The sequence below is a fragment of the Camelina sativa genome, chromosome 6 (assembly GCF_000633955.1).
Source record: "Camelina sativa cultivar DH55 chromosome 6, Cs, whole genome shotgun sequence".
Classification (NCBI taxonomy): domain Eukaryota; kingdom Viridiplantae; phylum Streptophyta; class Magnoliopsida; order Brassicales; family Brassicaceae; genus Camelina; species Camelina sativa.
In genome coordinates, this window is record NC_025690.1 from 10,325,676 (window position 1) to 10,350,509 (window position 24,834).

A 24,834-nucleotide genomic window follows, 5' to 3' on the forward strand; every position below is an offset into this window, starting at 1 on the left:
TATAGAGTATTTAACATGCCACAAGCAAACCATCCCTAAACAATGAACATCACTTCTTAGCTAATCCAATCTCTTGACAGAAGCTACTCAAACTAAACCACTTCCAAACCTAGCTCTCGCTAGAGAAACATGATCAAGCATGGCATGAAAAACAAGTTCATTCTCGTCAACAAACATCCTAGACAACTAATCTCTTAGGCTAGGAACGTAAGTCTCTAGCACTAGTTGGTCAGACATTTCATCGAACACCTTTTGGGTGCGGAAATGTCTAAAACCTAGTTCCAATCGATCAGAGAGAAACAAGTATTTCTAACTCTAGTCCAGAAGGGAATCATACAATCAAAGCTTAAACACTCTACATCCTAAGATCCTCCACCTAATCTATCACATCCTAAAGAACAACCACACTACTCAGATCCGAAAATCATTATCAAAGACACAAATCCAGGAAATATTGAACAAAGCATAATAAGATAGACAAGAATGATATGAACAACTTTGCAGAAGAAATCAAATGCAAAAACTAAACGGATTAAAAGATATCTGGATACAAAGTCTCAAAACGTTTAAGGTGGCTATGTAGAACCTTAAGAACAAAACGAAAAATGAGATAAAAGATGAGATGTCCCCAAACCAAGACTTAACAAAATGTATATGTAGTAAAAACATGTGAATCCCTAAAACTTAAAACGACAAGATAGAACGTCGGTTCGGGAATCTCCTGAAGCGTGTGAGACGGAACGTCTTCCTGACATGTGCGAACAAGTGGTGGCTCGAGTCGGTGATGGTGTTGGCTCGAGCGGGTGGCTCGAATGTTGGAGGGTCGAGTCGACGGGCAGCGGCTCGAGGTGGATGGTCGAGTCGACGGGCAGCGGCTCGAGCTGGAGGGTCGAGTCGATGGGCAGCGGTTCGAGCTGGGTGTATATGCATCCACTAAAACGATGATAACTCTTGAACCACACCTCCGATTGACTTCAAACAAATAGCATTGGAAAGATGACTCAATTCTCTATACCTTTGATGAAGACGTCGAAAGCTAAATCCCACTCGAGTGGAACGGCTCGAACGGGGTGGCTCGATCGACGGTTCCGGGAGTGGTGATGACATCCATTCCATGCATGATGGATCGAGTGGGATGCTGGTGCTTCTTCCTGGGAGCGCATCCAAGTCGGATGTCGGTCGAGTCACATGAGGTCCATTCCGGGCATGTTTGGTCGAGCCGCATGTCTCAACCTCCATTCAGTTCCAACAGTCTGGACATCTCCTAAACACCTGAAGTAACTCCAATATGCAAGATGTATGCAAGACCAATGCAAAGATTACCTAGATATGTATTATTCTGCAAAAGAGACTAAAAACAATGCAAAACAATGAGATAAGAGAACAAAATGAATAACAAATGCATGATGAAAGAGTGTAAAATATATACATATCAGTTCCACAAATCTCTACATCGTTGTTGACAACTCATAACCCTCGTAGCCGCTCCTCCGTTCGCCTTCATCATCGATATCCTCTTGTTTCTCTGTTCTCTGCGGCTTATCGTCTTCCTCGTCCCCTGCTTTGGCTTCGCTCGTCTGGTCTTGTGTGCTCCATGACCACTCAGGCTGAAACTGGGTCTCCCCACCAATCCGATTCTTCTAAAACTGTATTTTCTTATTCTTGGAAAATTGAGACTAACGTTGAGATTTTTAATGGTAATTGGGAGCACATTCTGTTTCCTATTGAAATCAGGTTTTCGTATTAATGGGTTTTTGTTTCAAGAACAGAAGATGGAATCAAAAAATAATAACAAGTGTTTAGATTGAGTATAAGGGAGGAGACATGATGATTGCATCCACAAGGTAAATCCCAGTCACCAAGCATATTCAAATCTTTTGGCTATAGCCATTGTTCTATATGAGATCTAATGATCTAAACACACTTTAATCACACAACAACGATTAACGATTTTGACTCCCTTATGTTTTAAAATGTTTCAAAAAAAATTCCCAGGTTAAGAGATTCATTGTTCTTAAGGGAGATGCAACTAAGAGCGAGAGTATGAAAGATATAGAATTGATTGAAGAATCGAAATCTGGGTTCAATATGAAACTGAAAAGGGAATCCCTCCTCCATTGAAGCTCACTTTTGGTAAAGTGAAGAACGACAAAAAAAATTGGGTTTTTTTCATTTTTTTTTTCTTTTTTTGAGGAAATGAACAATTAGGGGGTGTATTCAACTTGACATTTTAAGTGATTTGTGTGAAATTTACAAATTCTATGTTATTCAATCATGGATTTTAAAAACTCTATTAAAATTCACTGTTATTGAACTGATGATTTAAAAATCTACTTTAAAATCCATTAAAATCTCTTGTTATTGAACTGATGATTTAAAAATCTACTTTAAAATTTACTGTTATTCAAAACAGTTTTGTGGATTAGAATTTTAATAATTTTTAGGATTCTGGAGGATTTGTTTAGTTAAAAATACAGAAATCCAATTCTCATGGTTTTAGGTGGGATTTGAAAGAATTTTACAGAAAATCATGTGAACTTCCCTAAAATCTATCAAAATTCTAAATTTCCTAAATCCCATCAAATTCTCCAAAACCATGGTTTGAATACACCCTCTTTAGAGTATTTGTTAAATCCTTCAAAATACCACCTTCAGAGGTGAGATTTGTTCATTCCTAATTTTCAAGTAAAAATGCATCCAAAATCTCTCAAAATCAGGTTTTTGTAGTATTTTGAAAAGTAATTGTTAAGTTTGAATAACAGTAGATTTGATATGATTTTTATAAATCATTGATTGAATAATAAGAGATTGTGAATTATTTTGAATGATTTTATGTAAATTCCAAATTGAATAACATGGTATTTGTGAAGAGATTTTAAAATCACACTTTGAATAACACCTTATTTTTAAAAAAGGTCCAAAATCTTCTAAAATCTTAGTTCAATACCTCCCCCTAAATAAAAGTATGAGCTATAAGCTTCTTAAGCTGTCAACCTAGGATTTTAAACCACCAATAGGGATTAGAAACTTCACTAATTAACATTTTAAAAAATTTCCAGAATTTTCTATATTAAGAAACAACCTATTAGGATTTGACATGTCATTCATTAACATTTTATAAATTTCCAGAATTTTTTATAAAAAATGAAAATTTTAAATTTATGGAAATAAAAGAACTATGTACAATAATATCCCACATCAGCTAGAAATTTTTGAGACAATGGTTCAGAACCAATATAAATAAGATTAATATGCTTCCAACAACGAATGAGCATGAAAGTTTGATTTATCAGACGTCCAAGTTTAAAAGTTTTATTCTGTTTGATTCAGTTTTTTATTTGATCAAATTAAAAAAAAAGTTTAAATATTATAAATAATGAAATTTTTAAAAGTTCTTAGCTTTTAAAAAGTTTTTAAATATTATAATTTTTTAATTTTAAAAGTTTAAAATATATATATTGAAACTTTTTAAAAGGTTCAAATTTTATATTTCTAAACCTTTTAAAAGTTTAAAATATTAGAAATATTGATGTAAAACATAAATTATCTTATTTATCTACGTTTGTGCTTTTTATTTCTTATGAGTTGTAAAACATATTTTTGTGTATAATTATATAGATGAGTTGATATTCTTTCATTAATTTTTTATTTTTTTTTATTTTTATGAGAAAAGAAATGATTTTGTTCTTTGAGTTTGATATGTTAACAGGTTGTGTGGTAGTCTAAAAAAAAGGTTTTTCAGTGGAAGAATGTGAAGAAGTTGACGAGGAAGAAGAAGAAAAAGAGTATAACAAAGAATCAGACGGTAAAAGTAATGATGACAATTACCACAAAATTTGACAATGAAAATGACAAGAAAGAATATGAAAAATAAGAAAACATTGAATAAAAACACAAAAACATAGGTGGTAGCGATCAATTAAATATGAAAAGGAGTTAAATTCATGATGATAAAATTGTTTCATTTTTCTAGTGGTCAAAAAAATGCTTTAGGATATGTAAGGTCATCAGTTTGATTCGCCTCGTCTGGACGTCGAGTTAAATTCCTTATTTTTTCTACCAGATTTGATTTTATAACACAACTGATTTTTATATTTTTAAAAATTGTGTATTTGAAATTTAATTTTTTCTTAATACTAACTTAAATTGTTTTAGAAGATATAGTTTATTACTGTCATCAATCATATATAGTTTTCATCAAAATATATCAAATACACCTACGGTGAGTTCAAAACCTAATCAAAGCTAAAAATAATTAATCAGTATAAGAATAATATATAACAATCTTAATAAGTGCTTAATATCTTTTCGTAAGTTTATTTTTTTTTTAAATAATAACAATTGTAATATTTTAAAATTGTGTTCTAAGTTTCGTACGTAACCATATTTATTTAGTTCGCTTTTCACAAAGAAAAAGATTTCAGTTTGGTAAGTATGAGTTTTACTCTTCACGGAAAGTGATATTAACGTATACATATGCTTCACGGCTAAGTGTTTAGCTGTCTTAACGTATAAACATGTTATAGCTCGCTGAGACGAATTGCTTAATTCTATTCAATAAAAGAAAATCAAAAATAAAGCAGCTTATGAAATCTATTTTTTGTGTTATTGTCACGGATAAAACAGGTTTTAATTTTCTGAAGCAAAGTGTGTATCTTTAGCGACGGTCGGAAGAACAAAGATGTGATGCATAACTGATTTTGCCTTAAAAAGGACATTTTGTAGTATCATGCTGAGAAAGTTTCTATGATTCTCTTTGGATTTTTTTCTTGTTAAAAAAACATCATTTATCATCTTTGGTTGCTCGAGTTACCCGATACACACTTTATCGTGAAGTAGTATATGCGGGGTCGAATCTATAAAAACCAATGGTACACTAAAGATTTATAAAACTTATAAATAGCTAATGCTGTCGAATGTTTGTTGGTTTTCTGGAATATAAATAAAAATGAAAATGGTTTAACTTATGAGATTAAAACATTGGGTCATAGGATATTTCAGAAATCAATGACCAATGAGAAAAAGAAATATGAAATTCAATAATTAATAACTGTTCTAGAACTAACCCTCTTTCAATACATTAATCAATAAACTTTACTACTAGTTTGCTAAACTTTCATTTGCAACCTCCTAGCCAAATTCGCATTACCAAACAAACTCGTTAAATTCACAATGTATTCTAACATCAACTTTCGCAAGCTAAAAATACATTACTCAATTTACATTCGTTCAGGCATTCTATCGAACACTTTTGAAGGTGTTCTCTTACAAGACAACTTCTCGGAGCTCTGCTTTCTTTGTCACCCTCGCCTCTGGAATCCCGCAAGCTAATGCAAACTGCAGCATGTTCGGGAATATCTCATCCTCTGCTGACGGGTTACCAAGATATGTGTGAGCTCGGTTAGCTTTGTAGAACCGATCCTCCCATTGCATAACCATGCCAAGATGATGGTTGTTTAGTTTTAGCGAACTCCTTTTGGTTTAAACTCTTGATCCTTTCTTCATGTATTTTGATATGACTCAATACGTCTTCTCTGTCTGCTTCATCAAAGCTTCGATGTGTGATCCAGAAGTGAGTATAATTTTGCTTAAAGTTTCAGATTTCGTTTAACACAATGTAATTTTGTAGCAAGTGACTAACTTTGGTTTGGCTGGTTGTATCATGTAGATGCATTGCAAGGTTCTTAAGGGGATTCTCACAAAAATAAATTAAGAAAACATTAAAAAGTAAGAAAGAGATACGAGAATTGAATCTCAAGTGAGAATTTTTGAGAATCCTTTAGAAACTCTTTTGTTCACATGTCTGTTATATAATTGGTTCTAGTTTTTGCTTTTATTTAAAATTTAAATAAATAATTTACATAAATTAAAAGTATTTAGATACTATTTTTTTAGAGACTTGGTGATATAACCAACAAAGGTGAAAAGAGAGAAATATCTCTCGGAGATATTGGTAATTAATGAAAATATAAATCGTTATCTAAAATTTACTAATATCTTTAAAATTGATTGTCAATTAAAGTTATTAACAACTAAAGTTACCTTATTATATATTAGAAAAGTATATATATATATATATATATAAAGCTCCAAGTATATTTAACCAATGATATTAGACATAAGTTTTTTAAAAACAATTTAACTAAAAATAAATGAAATACCTTTATAGTTATTAACTTAAATTTCATAAAGTTGCTTATAATTTACAATTATTTTAACAAATTAAAATAAAATACACGTAATGTAAAACCTATTTGTCAAAAGAAGTTATTACTTTTAATAAATTGTTATAAAGAAAATGGTGATTTACGAGAAACTAATATAAAAAGTGGAAAAAAAAATGGGAAAAGAAAAGAGAAAACAGAGAGTTTTGCTAAAATTAGGCTAACTACAGAACAAAGAAGAAAACCAAATAAAATCCAAATACACCAAAAGAAAACCAAGTTAAGATGTGATCATTGTAAAAATTTCAAGAACTGTATTAGTGATGATAAACAAAACAGCCTCATTCAACCCTTCTTCTTCGCTTCCTCTCCTCTCTGTCGCTTTCATCCAAACTAGAAGATGATGAATCAGAAGAACATGAGTCAGACTCAGAACCAGAATCAGAGGAGGATGAGCCCGACTCTGAATCAGAAGATGATGATGACTCTGACTCAGAATCAGACTCGGAACCAAAACTGTCAGAATCAGATTCTGATTCTGCAACTTCCACCTGTTGTTGGATGGTCTTCAGATACTCTCTAAGATTCTCAGTGATGCCACTAAGACCAATGGAGGTAAAGAAACTAATTGAAAACCTCACGTTCTCTTGGTTATCTTTAGGGAAAATAGATTCAAGTGATTCCTGCATTGCTAAATCCTGAAGCCTCTCATTAAGCAACCTAATCCCCAAGAGTTCTGACAATTCCTCAAAAAGGAACTTAAGGAAGATACGAGATGAAGATGTTGTTAACCTAATATAGGAAAACACATGCCATGGGATAGCTTCTGTTGCAAGTAAATGGCCGAAAAACTTAGCAACGTTAAGCAAATTGTTAGTCTCGAGACTGTGAATCATCAAATACTGCTGAACAAAACATTTCTCAAAACCCTTTTGATAAACTTTGCTGATCATACAGAAACGCTGACCCAAGGAACCGTAGTAACGAAGATAAGTTCTCTCCTGAGAGCAGCATTTAAGAAGCATTATGCATAGTTCCATCTCTTGACCTGGTTCAAGTTTAATTCTAAGTAACTTGTGACCTGCTTCCTCCAAATCAACACTGGACATAATGGTCTGGTATATCATCCTCCTAAGATTGACAACATTAGTCTCCTTCTTGTCTCTTATTTTCATTTCTTCTTCATCAAATTCATCATCTTCGTCCTCTGAACTAGCACCAGAGTCATCTTCTTCCTCACCAAGTAACTCCTTCTTGTGTTCCTCGTACTTCTTTTGGTTCTCGAGGAAGTCAGGATCAGGTTTGAAAACATCAAGAGAGGTTTCAGGATCTATTTCTTGATATAGAGAGACATAATGCGAGTATTGTTCTTCTACGAGATCTAACTCAGGACGAACAGCGGGATTTTTTGGAAATTTGGCAAAGTAGATCCCTTCAATCAAGTACTGAACTCTCTTATCTATCTCCCCTTCATGTAATATACTAAGAAACCGCTTAAAAATCTCATTCAGTCCTTTCCGTGTAACGTCCTGAAGCCTTGCGCCACACTCTTTCACAAACACAACAGCCAGTTCGACACTGTCATCAGTCAGGTTGCCAAGAAGTAGAGTGACTAATTCAAGTGCGATGATCTCCTTAGCAACTTGCTGGTTTACTAGATGTGCTATAAACTTAACAGCAGCAAGAATCTGACGCTTGTCGTTACAAGCATACGCTCTCATTAGCTGCAAAACAACCCTTTTCAATAGAAGTAGACCAACTTGAGGGAACTTGGAGTTAACAACAGCGACTAAAGCTGCAAAGACGTCAGTGAATTCAGGAGAAGCCATTTGAGACTTGATACAAGAACGGCAGAAGAGTCCTATTCCTCTGATGAGATTTTCAGAAAACAATTCAGGGATTACGTTCTCGATGTTTCTTACATTAACCTTATTCACAATCCCATTAATACTTTTACGAAGAGCGTCCCATGTTAGACGTTGGTACTCTACGCTGCTCTTATCTTCAACCTCCTTCATCTTACTTTCTTGCTTGAACGGTGGAACATAAACTCCTCCTGTTTTTCCCATAGCCCTAGCATTGCTATCAGACGATGGATTGAGTTCTGGCACGTTGGGCTTTGCAACTTCACTAGTTGCTTCCCTTTCACGGCGCTTGTCTTTGTGTCTCCGTCTTCTTCTCCTATCTCTCTTTCTATCCCTCTCCTCTTCATCAGAGGAACTATCGTGCCTACCCATAGACGAGTTAAAGATACAAAACTATGAACCTTTCTCGTTTAACTCAGAAAACCCTAGCCTATATATCCAACGATATATAGCATGCAAGAACACTAATGAGGTTGTGGTCGTCGCCAAGACTGAATCAATCGGCAAGCAAAAGTGATAGTGAGTTGAAGGAAAGATTTGAGAAGAAAGTTCTCTTTAAATAGAGATCAAAAACCAAAAGCAACAAGGAATTGGAATAAAGAAAACCTGAACCATAGAGAAAAAGGAAACAAGGCTGGAAACTTATTGGGCAAGTAAGGCCTCCATGTTATTATTGGATAAATAACTTATAACTAGCAACCCAAAAGAAATATCTTAATCTTTGGATAAATTTCAAGTTAAATATAAGTCACGAAAATACAGGAGAAGATGTGACCCCAAGCTGAAAAAGTGAAAAAAGTACCTGACAACATTTTTTATGGATGACCTTAAATCCTTCACCGTTTCAACTGTACATGCTTTTACTTCAAGGTAGTCCAGCGAGTTCGGTTAACCAAAACTGAACCAGGCGATTTTATCGGTTATCAAATAAGACCACCAAAATTAAGCGAATTTATATCTATTCGATTCGGTTTGAGTTTATTTTGGTTAGTGAATTTATACCAATCATTAAGGATTTTCGGATAAAATCGGTTAAAATCAAATAAAATCGGTTCAAGTTAGTATACATTTTGGTTTTATTTGGAATAATTTTAAAGAATATATAATCAGAGTAACTGATCAGTTAGGCAAACCAAACTGTAAAGAATATAATTCAAAATCCCTCCAAATTGAACTGATTGGTCAGCCGATTTTGAACCCGAACAGTAAAATCTGGTTCGGACCAATCGGTTTGTGTATAAACCGCAGGCCTACTTTAAGGGCTTAGAGAGCGAGGAAACAACGGGATTTTGGGTTGCAATTTGTAAGGATAATCTCTTGTTCAAATCAAGGGATCACTCATCACTTCATTATGATTTCGCCATTGTAGTTTTGGGAGCTCTCAGGCTGAGCTTACCGGCGCGAGGACTAGCGGAAGCTGTGAGATTTTGGGGATATAAATCATATCACACTTTACTGCAACCATTCTCTCAAACTTTTCGATTTTGAAGTCTTTCTTGGCTCACAAGTGTTTGCTTTCATATCATAAATGATGTTTTGTCTTGAATGTTAACAGCAGGCCGATTATAATGTTGTGAAGGGGTTTTGGATCTGCTCTATGTTTTGTGTTATTATTATTCTGGTGAGAAAGCAAACTAAGAATTATCAACTTTTTCATTAAGCCGAATAATAACAAAAAAATCCAAGCATTAAAATGCCCACGAAACCATAATAAAGTACATCACTCTCCTCAAACTCCATTTCTCGATGAGGGCAACCTCCTTGCTTCCAGTCGGCTCCACATGTGTAGCAGAACTAATATCCGCATGATCTATTCACACAAATCAATGAAAATTACAATGTTAATTAGTCAAAAACGTAATAAAATTCGAAAAGGAAACAGTCATAATTGTTGATGAGAGATTAGGATACCTGCAAGTTACTACGTCGATGCTATTTTTTTGTAGTTTCATCATATATTGGCAATTTCTACATTTTCGCAACATTGTTGTAGTATTAGGATTTGAACCTAACCTCTTGTATTCCTGGCACGACCTTTTTTTATGCCAGGGAACTTTACAGTTGATGCAAAAATGTTTACGGCATGTAGAGCAGCATCTCCTAACTCCATCTCCCGTTTTCGACTCTAAACCCGAGCACCTTGGATTAGGGCAGTAAACCTTGTCCGCCACAGCAACGGATTCCTTTTTGTTCCTTAGTTCCCACATCTCTCTCAGTTCAGGTGTCAAAATGTTAGTACAGCTTTCAAGAATTAACTTGGAAGTGCAATGGTAATGACGGCATTGATAATGAGGGCATCTCATCTCACTGCCCTCGAGTAGCCTAACTGTTATATGTTGTTTCAAGCACTCCACACAGAATTGATGACCGCATAAACCAACTGAAAACATATCATCAGCTTTGAAATCATCGTTGAAACAAATACCGCAAGGCTTCCTTTCATCAGGCCTATCTATGCTGACTTCGGAAACTATTGTTTCCATTGCAAGCTTATAAGCAAACTTAGCTTGATTTCTAGTCATCAGAACAGGGGTGCAAGATGTAAATTGTTGCCTTATATGTTGCACATCATCCATAAGCAAAGCAATGGTATATTGCTCAGTCGTGGCTATCCCCAAGACCTACATTCAAGGCAAACGATATCTAATGAAACCCTAAACATTGAAATATTTAGGATGACAAAATTAATCAAAGGAGAGGGAGAAGTTACAGACTATTTTCGCTTAAACATATATATATATATATATATATATATATATATATATTGTGGAATCTTTAGAACATAGAACTTGATCAAAGAGCCGTACATATTATAGCTTCCAAACCAAGTAAAAGTGCTCATCACCTACATGATTAACCATGTGAACCTTAAAAGCCAAAAAAAAAAAAAAATTACTTACTAATTCGAAAATCTGATCATGATCGCAGTAGAATGAGATATGGTTGATCCCCAAATCCACTGCTTCTGTTAATCTTCGCTGCAACGCCCTAAGCTCAGCCTCCAAATCTGTTATGGTGGATTCATCATGATGACGTGAACCCTTGATATGAAACAAGAGATTATCCTCTTGGTCACAAATTGCAACCCCATATCCCTTTGTTTCCTTGCTCACAAAACCCTTGAAGTAAAGCCTGTACATGTACGTAGAACGGTGAGGGTTTTAGGTCATCCATTGATATATGCCGCGAGTTGTCTCTGAAGCCAAAATATGTATATATAGAGGTCATAGATCTAGGGTTTTGGGGTTTACAACTCGAGTTCCTAATTTAATTAGATTATATATCTTTTGTAGATTTTACAATATTCCCAAAATTTAGGAAGCGTATCTTTTATCATAATCCACCAGTTTCCTAAAACATTATAATGAACTGAAGATGCCCGACGAAGGGTAGAGAGATATATAAATTACATGCACATTAGAAAAAAAAAAAAAAAGTTAATCATGTTGCACTCCCATGTGTTCTTTATGAACATCTTCATCATGTTGCATTAACTTTCTGTCTTTAGTTTAAGAGAGAGCTTTTCATGGTGTATAATTTGTGATGAAATTTATTCTATTAATAATTCTAGTATTTAATGTTTATTTGGCTACACTTATAATCAAACTTAGATGTGGTCTATCTCTATTCTTTAATTTACTGGGATCAACTTAGAATATTGAGAATTGAACACTACGTATTGCATCATTTAGAAATTTCATTGGTGTCAATTCTCTCTTCACTTTATTACATAAACAATTTATTAAAGGGGCTTCATAGTTATTTGTGGATTAATATACAGTTTGATGATACAGAGGTTCCAATACTAATACGGTCGTGTAAATATTTCAGAAATCTATAAGATAATACAATAATGAGGTCATGTAAATTATTTATAATAAAGCGAAGAGAGAATATGAAATAAATTGTCTAATCTCTTATAGATTTCTCATAAAAACATGAACAAATACAAAAATACCGTTTATCATAGTCATTTTTGGCGGTTTGAAAGATTGAAACCAATCGTAAAAGTGCCAAAACATAGTAAGCCCACGAAGGCAATTGCGTTACAATTCGCAACCCTCGTTTCTCGATGACAGCAACCTCCTCGCTTCCATTCAGCTCCACATGTGTAGCAAAACTTATATCCACATCTATTCACGAAAATTACATGCTAATTAATTAGTAGAAGATGTAATAAAATTCGAAATGTAATTAATCGTTTATGATAGGTAAAGATTGTGATTAGAGATGATCACCTGCAAGTAATTACTTCGAAGCTATTTTTTGGTAGCTCGATCATGTATTGGCACTTTCTACATTTTCGCAACCTCTTGTATTCCCCGCACGACATGTTACTATGCCACTGAGCTTTGCAGTTGATGCAAAAGGGTTTAAGGCATTTAAAGCAGCATCTCATCGCTCCATCTCCGGTTTTTGACATTATAGCCAAGCAACTTGGATTTGGACAATATACTATATCCACCACAAGAACTGATTCCTCTGCTTTGATCCTTCGTTCCCATATCTCTCTTGGTTCTTGTGTCAAAAGATTAGCACAGCTTCTAAGAGTTAGCTCAGACTCGCATTGATAATAAGGACATCTCATCTCCCTTCCCTCGAGTAGCCCCGCTTCTATATGTCCTTTTGCATTTCATGCAGAATAGGTGACCACATGAATCTACCAAAAACATATGATCAGCTTTGAAATAATTCTTAAAACATATACCGCAACTCTTCCTCGGAGCAGGCGTATCTATATTGATTCTGGAAACTATTGTTTCCATTGCAAGTTTATTAGCAAACTTAGCTTGATTTCTAGTCATCAGAACAGGGGTGCTAGATGTAAGTTGTTGTCTAAGACGTTGCACATCATCCATAAGCAAGGCAATGGTATCTTTCTCAGGCGTGGATACCCCCAAGACCTACATTAAAGGCAATGTAATCTAATCAAACCCTAAATATTAGTATGACAATGAGAGGAGAGATAAAATTCACAGTACTATATTGTCTCTTTAAACTAGTTATTACGGAACTTAATAGAACAAGTTAGCTTCGAGAACAAGTACAACTGATTATTAATTACCCTATTTGACTTACCATGCGAACCTAGTAAAATCCAAAGAAAAACTTACCAATTCGAAAGTTTGATCATGATCGCAGTATAATGAGATATGATTGATCCCCAAATCCACAGCTTCGGTTAGTCCTCGCTTCAAGGCTCTAAGCTCAGCCTCCAAAGCTGTTTTGGAAGAGTCATGCTGACGTGAACCCTTAATATGGAACAAGAGATTATCCTCTTGGTCGCAAATTGCAACCCCAAACTTTGTTGCTTCCTCGCTCACAAAACCCTTGAAGTAAAGCCTGTACATGTGGAACGGTGAGGGTTTTAGATCAGCCATCGATGGTATAGTAAGTTGCCAATTGTCAGATTCTTCTCATATATATAGAGGCCAAGATGTTAGGGTTTAAGCCTTTTAGGCCCGGCGTGAGTTCCAAATTACAGGGCCATATCTTTAGTATATTTTACAATAACCCTAAATTTTAGGAAACGTATCCTTATCCTCCAGTTGCCTAAAACTCTAAACCCCTTCACAAAATTCTAATTGGCGATTTATAAAAGTACAGTATTTGCAAAAACGTGTGGATATAAATATTTAATAACGATAGAACTTGCAACTATTCCATCTGGCTTAGTTGGTGCAGCTAAGTTATGAGAAAGTGAGCTTAGCTTAACTTTTCATGGTTGAACGAATAGTGTGCACCTTGTTAAGCATGGTCTGAACCTATAAAAACTATGTCATACTCTTTCTTAATATGAAATGATCGTTGTTAAGAGGATTAGTGTTCATTTGTTTACAGAAAAAAGACCAGAAGAATTCGATGATAAGACAATTAATATACGCCGTTGAACAGTTCAATAGATGTTAAAAACATTATTTTGGCATTAACATCAGATACAAAAAAAATGGAATACATAGATCTAATAAAATATCAAGAGTTGGATACTGGATATAGATAATGCATAAATTACTGTGACAATTATATATCACTAAACAGCCTCTTCCAAGAAAACTAGATAAGTTGCGCCAAACTTGGAACATAAGTGAGGAGAGGTGGGACTCTTGAAATAATACCACAATAATCCTCTAACGTGTATTTATCCTCTCCTACAATGTATAAGCGGTTTCCGATGATGCCTGGAGAACATTCATGGTTGCAACACAATGAAGGTTTGTTCTTCTGGTAGTGCAAGACTCTCATCCAAATCCTTAAATGAAAACGACGGAACTTGCTAGCTCCATGACATGGCTCTGGTACTCTCAATCTTAGTCGCTATCCATACATCTGTATTTAATACCTTATCATAGGTAAAAGCAGTGGTCCTAGTGGATAACATACAAAGTTGCTGCTCTTCTCTAGTCGCTGACAAAGCAATCTCAGGATAGTATATAGGATCATCCGGTGGTAGAGAATGAATTTGGAATTTCTCTGTTGAATAATCAAAACTTAGTAAGAAACAATTAATATCATATGGCTTCTTAACCGCAAGCCAGTAAGCAGTTCCCTTGACAGACATGCGATGACTCTTCATCTTTGGAATAAACCACTCGGTAGTCGAACCAACACCTCTCCATGTATTAGAAGCAAAGTCATAGACTTTGTACGTAGTGCGCATTACGAGTTTTACACTTTGATGTATCCTTAATATTTTGTAACCGTATGATTTGTTACTGTAACCAAGACCGTATAGTAGTCATTTATATTGTACTTGTTTCTGGCTTGGATCCACCTGGTTTCCCTGAACACGGATTCCAAACAACTAGTCTACGGTCTTTGGTAACGCATACCAATAAACCATCACAGTGAAAGGCGTTATCACTACAAGAAAACAGTTGATTTGCGATGGAAATCTGCGATGGTGAAAGTTTCTCGCAAATTTGCGACGGAGTTGCGAGTAGTTTGCTAGGAAGGCGAGGGTACTTACAATTTCCTCGCAAAATTTGTGAGAGCGAAATCCCTCGCAAATTTGCGAGGGAGTTACTACGGTTTTGCGACTCCGCTAAAGTTCCTCGCAAAACACTCGCAACTCCCTCACAATATTGCGACGAATTAACGATGACGAAATCCATAGCAAATTTGCGAGGGAGTTGCTAGGGACGATGATGTCGACAGCCATGTTTTTCCCGAGTGTAACTGTTATGTCGGCATAACAGTAAAAGCCTCGCAAATCCCTTGCAAGATAACAAAATTTTATACTTCCCTCGCAAATCCCTTGCAAGTTTCCCTAGCAAATCCATAGCAACTATTTTTAGTAAGCCTATAAATAGCAAATTCATGATCCATGGAAACCACAACACAAAACACTTCCAACAAAAATATTTTTACTACCAAAAAAAATATTGTGAGAGAAAAAAAGCTACAAAAAAAGGCCTAAACACTTTTAAATTCTATAATAATGTTTGGAGGCGGGCATCATGAGATATACACAACGAGACGGTGGATGTACAATCACAGAGATTTAGAGACCAGTGATGTGACGAGAGAGTTTTGTGATGGGTTGCGCGCTTTCATGTACCATGCGACAAACCAAGACTTTGCTCGTCAAAACGGTACAATATTTTGTCCATGTCCTAAGTGCTGCAACGATAAGTATTTGGAATTTAATCTAGTGAAGAAACATCTTTATAATAGAGGATTTATGCCAAATTACTATATATGGTTTCGTCATGGAGAGGGTTGTAGCAGTAATGTTGGAAGTAGTAGTATGAATTATGCTGTTGATCATCCTAGTAATTATGGGCATCAAGAATCTGATAAATTTTGTTTTTATGGGTATAATGAAGAAAATAGATTTCATGATATGGTTAATGATGCCTTTCATGAAACTACTGCTGCATTTCCTGAGAATATTACGGAAGAACCCAACATAGATGCACAACGTTTTTATACTATGTTAGATGCTGCAAATCAACCTATCTACGATGGATGTAGAGAAGGGCATTCTAAGTTACCATTGGCATCTACAATTAAAGCTGATAATAACTTAAGTGAGAATTGCATGGATTCTTGGACTGAACTCATTAAAGAGTATTTGCCACCTGATAATGTATCGGCTGAGAACTACTATGAAATACAGAAGTTGGTTGCGAGTCTTGGATTACCATCTGAAATGATTGATGTGTGCGTTGACTATTGCATGATTTTCTGGAAAGATGATGATAAGTTGCAGGAATGTCGGTTTTGCGGGAAAACGAGATATCAACCTATTAAAGGAAGGACGTGAGTGCCATATAAACGTATGTGGTACTTGCCTGTTGCTGATAGATTGAAACGCTTATACCAATCAAAATGGACTGCAGCGGCAATGAGATGGCATGCAGAACATTCTACTGAAGAAGGACAAATTACACACCCATCTGATGCAAAGGCGTGGAAACATTTTCAATCGGTATATCCTGACTTTGCTCAAGAGTGTAGGAATGTTTATCTTGGGTTGTGTACAGATGGTTTTAGTCCATTTGGTATGTCAGGGAGGCAATATTCTTTATGGCCTGTTATATTGACGCTATACAATCTTTCTCCAGATATGTGTATGCAAAGCGAATTTCTGTTCTTGAGTATTTTGGTACCATGTCCAAAGCATCCGAAGCGAGCTCTAGATATCTTCTTGCAACCTTTGATTCATGAGCTGAAGCAGTTGTGGTATGAAGGTGTTCAGACACTAAAAGATTATTTCTCGGAACATCGACTTGTTCCGAGAAATAATCTTTTAAGCTGAATTGACATGTTATCTGTGCAGATGTTTAACGTTTCCATGAAGATCAAGACTTACTAAATTAATCCTAGAATCAGCTACCATGAGAACCATAGAGGAGGGCTTCGGAGCATTAGCAGAGTGCTTCTTAGCAAGTATCGAAACTTTGACCTGACCGTTCCATCTTTTCGATGTTGATCGTAACCGTGCTAGAGATATGGCCGGAACTCTAGAAAGAATCTCGACTAGCAAATCATCCGGAAGATATACCGTGCTTCTCCCCTCGTACCTCTGCATCATCTAATCTTTTAGAGTCGACTGCGCTTTCTTTCAGATAACTTGGGATGGAACTAGAACCTAAAATTTTGAAGTTAAAAGTTCAGATTTCGTCTAACCTAAATCAAGAAGAGAATCAAAACGATTGTGGGTAAAATTCTAGATGGGCCAAGTGTGGGCCAAAAGAGTCGACTTCGAACTCATACTGAGTTGTGTTAAAGTTAGGTTCAAACGCATTCAGTTTTTGTGAAACAGTAAGGTACTATGGTGTGGTTTCGTTTTAAGGACGAAAAAAAATTGTCTTCTCTATCATCGTTGAAAGATATAGGGCAAGCTTTCTTCTAAACACGCATCATATCTAATCTATGCTGAAATTATAAACTAGTGTTTCCAGTGCAAGCTGATTTCTAGTCACCAGAACAAAACATACATTGACATTACCAAACAAGCCAAACACAAAAGAGTTAGGCCTTGAATGGAGAAAGCATATCATGCAGAGCAGATCATGTGGTTCAAGCAGATCAAACAGAATAAAAGGAGATCAAATATTTGGCTGTTCAAGTGCAGATTAAGGGTGAACATCATCAAAAAAATTGTAGATCAGATCTACATGTATTTCTCTTGTATTTACCACAAAAAGACAAAAAATATTGAACCGCACACAGATGAACTGCAATAATTTTTAAAAGTAAAAAAAATGTTGAATGATAACTTAGTGATAGGAGAACTACATGAAAAGGTGAACTGCTATTTTCTGTTCTCCCATTGAAAGCCTTGAAGTCTTGTTGTCATAAGGAAAGACAATTAAAATTAAACTAACAAGTTACAACAGAAAGAAGTCAAAACACTAATTAGCCCTCTTCTCCAAGAACGTATCTTTCAACCGTCTGCCATTTAATTTGAGCCAACAGATTCCATTGGACTCTCACCACCTTCTCTATCAAACTCATCCATCTGATCCTCCGATCTACCATTTTGCTCAGCATCCTCAACGTTCAAAACAATCCTACGTCTATATTCATCCATTGATCCCAATAAAAAAACTAGTAACATCTTTATCATCCAAGACATACGATGGTGTCGGTCTCTTAGCATTTATATCCTCCATAGGAATGTAGCTAAGTTTTAGATTCCATGTCCTGGGAGCTTTAATTTTGTTGCATATTCTATCAATCAACTCAGAATAAGTGACCTCCTCTATAGATCTCTTAATCATCAAACTAAACAGTCGACGTACTTCATTTGAATAATATCCATCATACTTAAAAAAATACGACTGTGTAACCAGTGTCATCCATTGTCTCCTTCCAAAATAAAAAATAAAAACATTAGTATATATAATTACGACTACTAATCTCAGTAATACCAGTTGTACCAGTACTTGTCTTAGATCTATAAATTGATTCTATAGCAAAATTACCAATTCCAATCTATCTTACCATTGGATCATTAGAATTTCATAAATTACCAAATATATATAACCTTAATCGACTAAGAAACACCCTTCCTTGAAATCCCCAAATTGATGAGGAAGATTACAAAACATAAAACTGGGTTCCTAGAGCAAAATCGAACAAGAAATATTATAAGAAAGTACCTGAAATCTGAAAAATGGAGTTTTTATTTATAGTATTATACAGTGCATGGAAGTTGTTCGACGAAATGTGTGAGAGAGTTTTTTGACAAACGATATTAAAGAGAAAAAAGACATCGTTCATCGTCCTCAGTGGGGTAATGTGTATACACATACCTCGGGGATTAATAAATAAAGAATATATTTTTCTGTTTTTTTTTTTTATTCTCTGTCTTCTCAAGAAAAATCATTTTCTTCTTCTTCTTCTTCTAAACCAAATTAGCCAAACTCAATAGTTTCTTCTGCAATTGTGTATATATAACGAGAGAGAGACTTTGGTAAACTCATAGTTTCAGATTTCTTGTTCATGAATTTTATAATATAGATTACGGAAATAAATTGAGTTTTTAATGTAGTTGGAGTGGAATGTTTTAGTGAACGTAAGGTGTTCGACGAAATGCCTGAAAGAGTTATTTATCTTAGTATAATTCAGTAATGTTTGTGTTTAGCGTGTACAATCTTTTTTTCATGAATGATGAGTTCAATCTTAATAACTGTTTTGAGTTCATTCACCAGATTGATTGATCTAACTTGTGGTGCTGCTCATTAGAATTAGCAGAAGTAACATATACATGCTTGCTTTTGTTTGGAATATTTATGATAGGTTGATCTTTTTTATTCTGTGTGTAGCGAGAGAGAGAGAGAGAGAGAGAGAGAGACTCATCTCCATGGGACCAAGGTGGAAATGGAAAGGTGCTGAGTCAAAAGCACTTGCAGAACCTGTTTCAGAAACAGTCTCGGAGCTTCAATCTTCTTTGTCCCAAACAGAGGCTTCAGGCTTCCTCTCAAGTTGTAATGTACTTCTATTGGTTGAGGTTGAGCAAGCTGAGCTTTTGGACCGTTGCTGTTTCGGTAGACTTGTTGTTAGTAGCGAGAAAGATAAGAGATGAATTCAGTTATCCTTTGAAGAAGCTTTCTTTTTGTTCTACAAACTCAACTGCATCAAGATCTCTCTTCACGGTCGTTCCCTAGAAGACGAGTTAGTTCTATGGCGATCAATGAGATCCTTTAAGCCTAATTTTGCGATCTTGTACAAGGCTTATTCCCATCTTAGATTAAAGAACTGGATTGTGAGATCAGGGTTACAATATGGAGTTGATTTCGTGGTCTATAGACATCATCCATCTCTTGTCCACTCTGAATACGCTGTTCTTGTTCAGTCCATTGGCGAGAATGACCGGTTAAAGGCGTGGTCCGATGTTCATTGCAGTGTTCGCCTAACTGGTAGCGTTGCCAAAACATAGTTGGTTCTTTACGTTAATGGACAAGTCAATACAGAGAACATGCCTTTGTGTTTAGATGACTACACAGTGGAAGAGCTAACAATTCGTAGATGGAGTCCTGAACTTAGCCGTGAAGTTGAAAGCAGAACATGATTATGCTTATGAGTTAAACAGTTGTGGTGTAATGCTTATTTTTAGAGAAAGATATAAAAATAGACTAGAGGTTCTGATTCCAGCATAAATAATATACACACACACACAAAAAAAAAATGTGTTACATACCAAAAACAAAAACACAAAAAGGTACTAGAAACTTTACCACAAGAGCCAGTGACAACATAAATCAAAGCTTCCATAATATATTTGTTCTAATGAACTATATACCAAACTTTGATCAAAGATGGAAATGACTAGGATGTGATTTTGTCATCCTTGCTTCACCGGCCGGCTCATCGTTATCCATCCTCTTGACATTCCTATAAGCCGCATAAGCGATCACGTAGAAGATAACGAGCATGATTAGCACCACGATGTTGATCACCGATACTTTTCTCCAGCTCTTCTTCAAACTCCCAAGGACACCAGCTTTACAAGAGCTACACTGATAACAGAGCATGCTCTGGTCATTGCTCCACAGCATACAGTCCGGGTTAGGTCCTATCATCCCTCCTCTCGTGTCCCACCCCGTCTCATTTACATATGAAAAACCACAGTCTGTTGGTGGCTTGCAGCAGCCGGACTGCAACATAAGAATAATTTCATATCATAAACCGCAACATTAATCACTCTTTTCTATAACCCGTCCATCAATGAATAACAAAGCTCAAGTTGTAAGCATAACCTACTACCATAAAGCATTATGATCAATTACCAAAGAAAGTATAAATATACATAGAGCAAAACAATCTGTCATGAGGAAAATAAACAAAAGAGAGCATTATATATTCATATGATATATATAACAAAACAAGGACTTGAACAACTACACTTTTAAACGTTCCATGCATCTTCATCATGGTTTTGGTTACTCCCGTGTAAAGCTGGGAATATGAGCACAAATATGTCTACTTTAATAAAACAAAAATATTCAAAAATACAACAAAGCAATAATTATTTTCCAAAAAGTTGAATACTTTTTTGAGTCGCTCCAAAAGCTTATAATATATTTTAACATATAAAAACAAAACAAAAAAAATGCAATGGACAGACATAAATTGCAGAGATCTCTCTGGCAAATAAGAATCGAAGCCTAGACAAACAAATCATTGTTCAAGGAATCATACCTTTTTTACATGTTCAAATTTTGTTTCATATATGGCTTCAACAACAACAATCAATCAGGACGAATAAATTAATAAAATAAAAATTGTCTCCAGTTTGTTATTTTTATTTTTTTGCTGGAGTAAGCTGGAGACAAAGCTAAAATCAGATCTAGACTCAATCACTCAAAGTCAACTAAGTTAATTATTAAAAAATGTTCACAAAATTTGAAAGAAAAAAAAAAGATAATAATTATCTTTTCAATAATTGAGTCTCTAGTCATATGGGTCTTGAACACATGGAGGACCAAAAATTTTAATTTCAAGAAAATAACACTTAAATGCTTTGTCCCAAGAAAAAAAAAACTAATATCCAGAGACCTTTCTTAAAATTTCTGTATCTGAATATCCCAGAATCCAAGATTAAACAAAGAACATCACTAGATTTGATTCTAAATTAACCAAGTAACATATATATGTATTATAAAAAGTTACCTCAACAGGACTAAGTCTTCTAAGGAAGAACATATCAGCAGTTTCAGGTACACCGTTAAAGTTCTTTCCGATCTTCCTACAAGCACCAGAATCTTTAAGACAAGAACTGATTTTACCCCAGTAACTATCATCCGAGACTCGATCTTTCAACCAACCAGAGTAATCTTGAATATAGTAGTCAAGATAACCCCGGTTAAGCACGGTTCGACCAGATCCTTTATCGGTAACCGCGTAAGCAAAGATGATGAAACCGATGAGGGCGGCTATGATGAGAAGCATGACGACTAGGTATAGCCACATGAGGAACTTGTTACGATAACAAGCTCCAGCGAACCCGGCTAAAGAAACGACCATGATTGAGATTCCGATGACTATGAGTGGCCACTGGAGGAATCTTAAACAGTCGGTGGAGTTAGCTCGGCTGCTCAGCCATATTCCACCACCGAGGATTGGGATCGAGAGGAGGAAAGTGAGGAAGTTGACTAGACCTATGAGATGGTTGCTTGTTCTCATAGCTTTTGATGGTTCTTAGGTTTAGGTTTTAGGGTTCCTGAGCTTTCTTGAGCTTTGAGTTTGTTGTCTTGAGCTTTGTTTCTTGTGCAAAAAGACTGTAAAATGCAGAGAGGCGTTAAAGAAGAGGATGGTGTTGAAGATGATGAAGACATGATGGGTTTACATATCTGCACATGGTTTGACACGTGTCAGTACAGATTATTTTTGCTATTGGGTAGTGTGTTATTGTCATTTGATTAGTACATTATAATATTGTTGTTTACCTAAAAAAATGAGAAAATTTTGTTTCTTTATTTGTCGTGACGCAGATATTTGATTTATATAATTTGTGTGCGATTTTTTATTTTTATTTTTTGGTTTTACTAAAACAAACGATCTTTATAGTATCTTTATGATATTGATCACTAAGCTAAGCTACATATATATAAAGTTAAAGTGATACATTTCTACGTAATAATTAGGCTTTGAAAGTTAACTAGGCTAAGACGGATTAGATTTTGAACGTTTGGGATCCACATATTTCTATTAGTGACCATGTCGGTAGCTCAGTGATTTTTTAATTTTGAAAAAATTATATTTGTAATTACTGTATTAATCCACATGTTCGTGATGTTGAACATTTGACTCATGGTGATGAAGTCATATTCATCACTTGAGTTGTTGTTGGTGTGCTAGTATTTTCTACATACATATCTTGAGCTAAACCAATAAAATATTAAAGACCGTTTTCTTAAATGGTATTCTAATTATGATCATAAAACAGGTAGAGAGTTTCAAATAAAGAAGTAAAAACAAAAGTTATTAGGTTCGTCTATTGAAAAGGTTTTTGTATTAGGCTAATCTGTTGTGATAAAATAAGTGAGTTGAAAAAAAAAAGTAATAATAATAGTAATAATAATAAGTGAGTTGATTGGAGATAGTCATGTGTATATTTTACTCTATATATATGGTAATTGCAGCTATGCATATGCGTAACAAGGCTTGAATTTCACTCTATATATACGGTAATTGCAATGAATGATTAATGACAATTAAAAATATATTAAATACTAAAATATATAAATATTTAATTATTGCATTTTTGTAACTCTTATATTGTTGATGTAACTTCTACCACAATGAAATATGAAGTGATATGAAGATTACTGCATTAACTACTACGCAATTAAATAATGAAATTATTATATGCTCTTAACTAATTTGATAAATAGGGAGACACACGTCTCACTAACTTTTATATATCAAATCTCACATAATTTTGTAAATTCTATATTTGTTAGTATTCATCTAACATAGTCTTAGTGTATTTCAATATATATGTAGCATATCGTATTATGTTTATAAGAAATTCAACAGGTTTGTATCGTATAAATATGTAAAAAAATTATATGATATATATATATATATGATACTTTTGTTTTAAAATATGATGAAATAATTAATATTTTTATCATCTAAATTGTTTTTGATATAAACTTTTTTTTTGGGATATTAGTACTGCATATATCATGTATAGTTTTATTTTCAATTTTACTTGTCATCTTAATATATGTAGTGTATTTCCTATTTTGCTTTTATATTTGCGTTCATTTTAAAATAAACAATTCACATGATGTATTATCAATTACTTATTAATATTATTACTATTTTTCAATTTCTATTCACTTATTAATATTGCTCTAATCATGTATCATTTATCAGTATATAGTATTATATGTTATTATAATAGTTTATACTACATATATGTATCTTTCCAATCTTGTACAAAGATTTTCAAATGTTTCCTCAATTATTGTTTTATAGTTTTCTTAGTTCACTCAATACTCTTTCAACTATCCGACAAACGCAAGAAAACTAACCTATTATTTTTTATATTATTTAAATTCAATTATGAAGATAAATATTATCCGAGATGATTAGTCCAAATCTAAAGACGCTCTTCTGAAATGATTGATGAAGTTCTATATTAAAATCATATAGAGAAATGATTCAATTGTACCAATATATGTGAGACGAAAACCTAACTTTTATATATTTACAATTCACAACAATTTTTTTAATGAATTAAACAGAAAAACAAAACTCATGACAAAAAAAAACTCCACATTCAAACAGAAAACATCGCATGCCCGCGAGACACAATAATCAACAAAAACTCCACAAACTAAAAACTTCACACACCAAGAAAGACAACACAAAAAAAATCTACAAAAATGTTAAAATACCCTTTTTAGAGACTAGACATTTCAATGCCACCAAAACCATCTAAGAATCTAATCCGTCTAAAATTTTCCTTGTGAAGGTAAATAGTCCTTTTGTATATTATATTATATATATATACTAGGATCTCACCCGCGCTACAGAGCGGGGGAATATTTGCGGACATATACAATATATAAATTTTAGTATAATCAATTACATTAAATCATATATTTGTTTAATGGTTTTGGATAAAATAGTAGAATGAAAAAAATGGTAATATCAAATCTCAATGAGCTTATATATCAAATCTTCTCTCTTCTACCAACAATTATTTTATCTCAGCCAACATGTCTTTTTCTCTCCCTTTCATGCAAAAAAAGTCAGATCTGTTCTTCAAATTTTTGAAAAATATGTTAAAAGGCATTAAAATATATGGTCGTGAAATGTGTTTATTTGTCAAATTGAAG

At 34.4% G+C, this 24,834-nt stretch overlaps 1 protein-coding gene and 4 pseudogenes across 1 annotated transcript; 1 reads left to right on the plus strand and 4 right to left on the minus strand.

Annotated features, from left to right (window-relative positions):
- The window catches only part of LOC104698884, a 35,285-nt pseudogene extending 24,082 nt beyond the window's left edge, over positions 1-11,203 (minus strand).
- On the minus strand, positions 6,506-8,401 carry LOC104793794 (annotated as a pseudogene).
- On the minus strand, positions 11,939-13,410 carry LOC104698885 (annotated as a pseudogene).
- Positions 18,645-20,297, plus strand: LOC104790801 (annotated as a pseudogene).
- On the minus strand, positions 20,106-22,341 carry LOC104790800 (tetraspanin-3-like). The gene is made up of 2 exons (XM_010516585.1): positions 21,653-22,341; positions 20,106-20,637 (listed from the first exon to the last, which is right to left on the minus strand). Exons 1-2 carry the CDS (start codon positions 22,163-22,165, stop codon positions 20,293-20,295), a joined length of 858 nt encoding a protein of 285 aa, XP_010514887.1. The 5' UTR covers positions 22,166-22,341; the 3' UTR covers positions 20,106-20,292.

What these genes read in the sequence shown, in the direction of transcription:
- LOC104790800 (XM_010516585.1), bottom strand. Translation starts at nt 22,165, where the DNA reads ATGAGAACAAGCAACCATCTCATAGGTCTAGTCAACTTCCTCACTTTC. An exon ending in GAAGACTTAGTCCTGTTGAG is followed by an intron (nt 20,638 to 21,652) that starts GTAACTTTTTAT and finishes CTTATGTTGCAG; the next exon opens with TCCGGCTGCTGCAAGCCACC.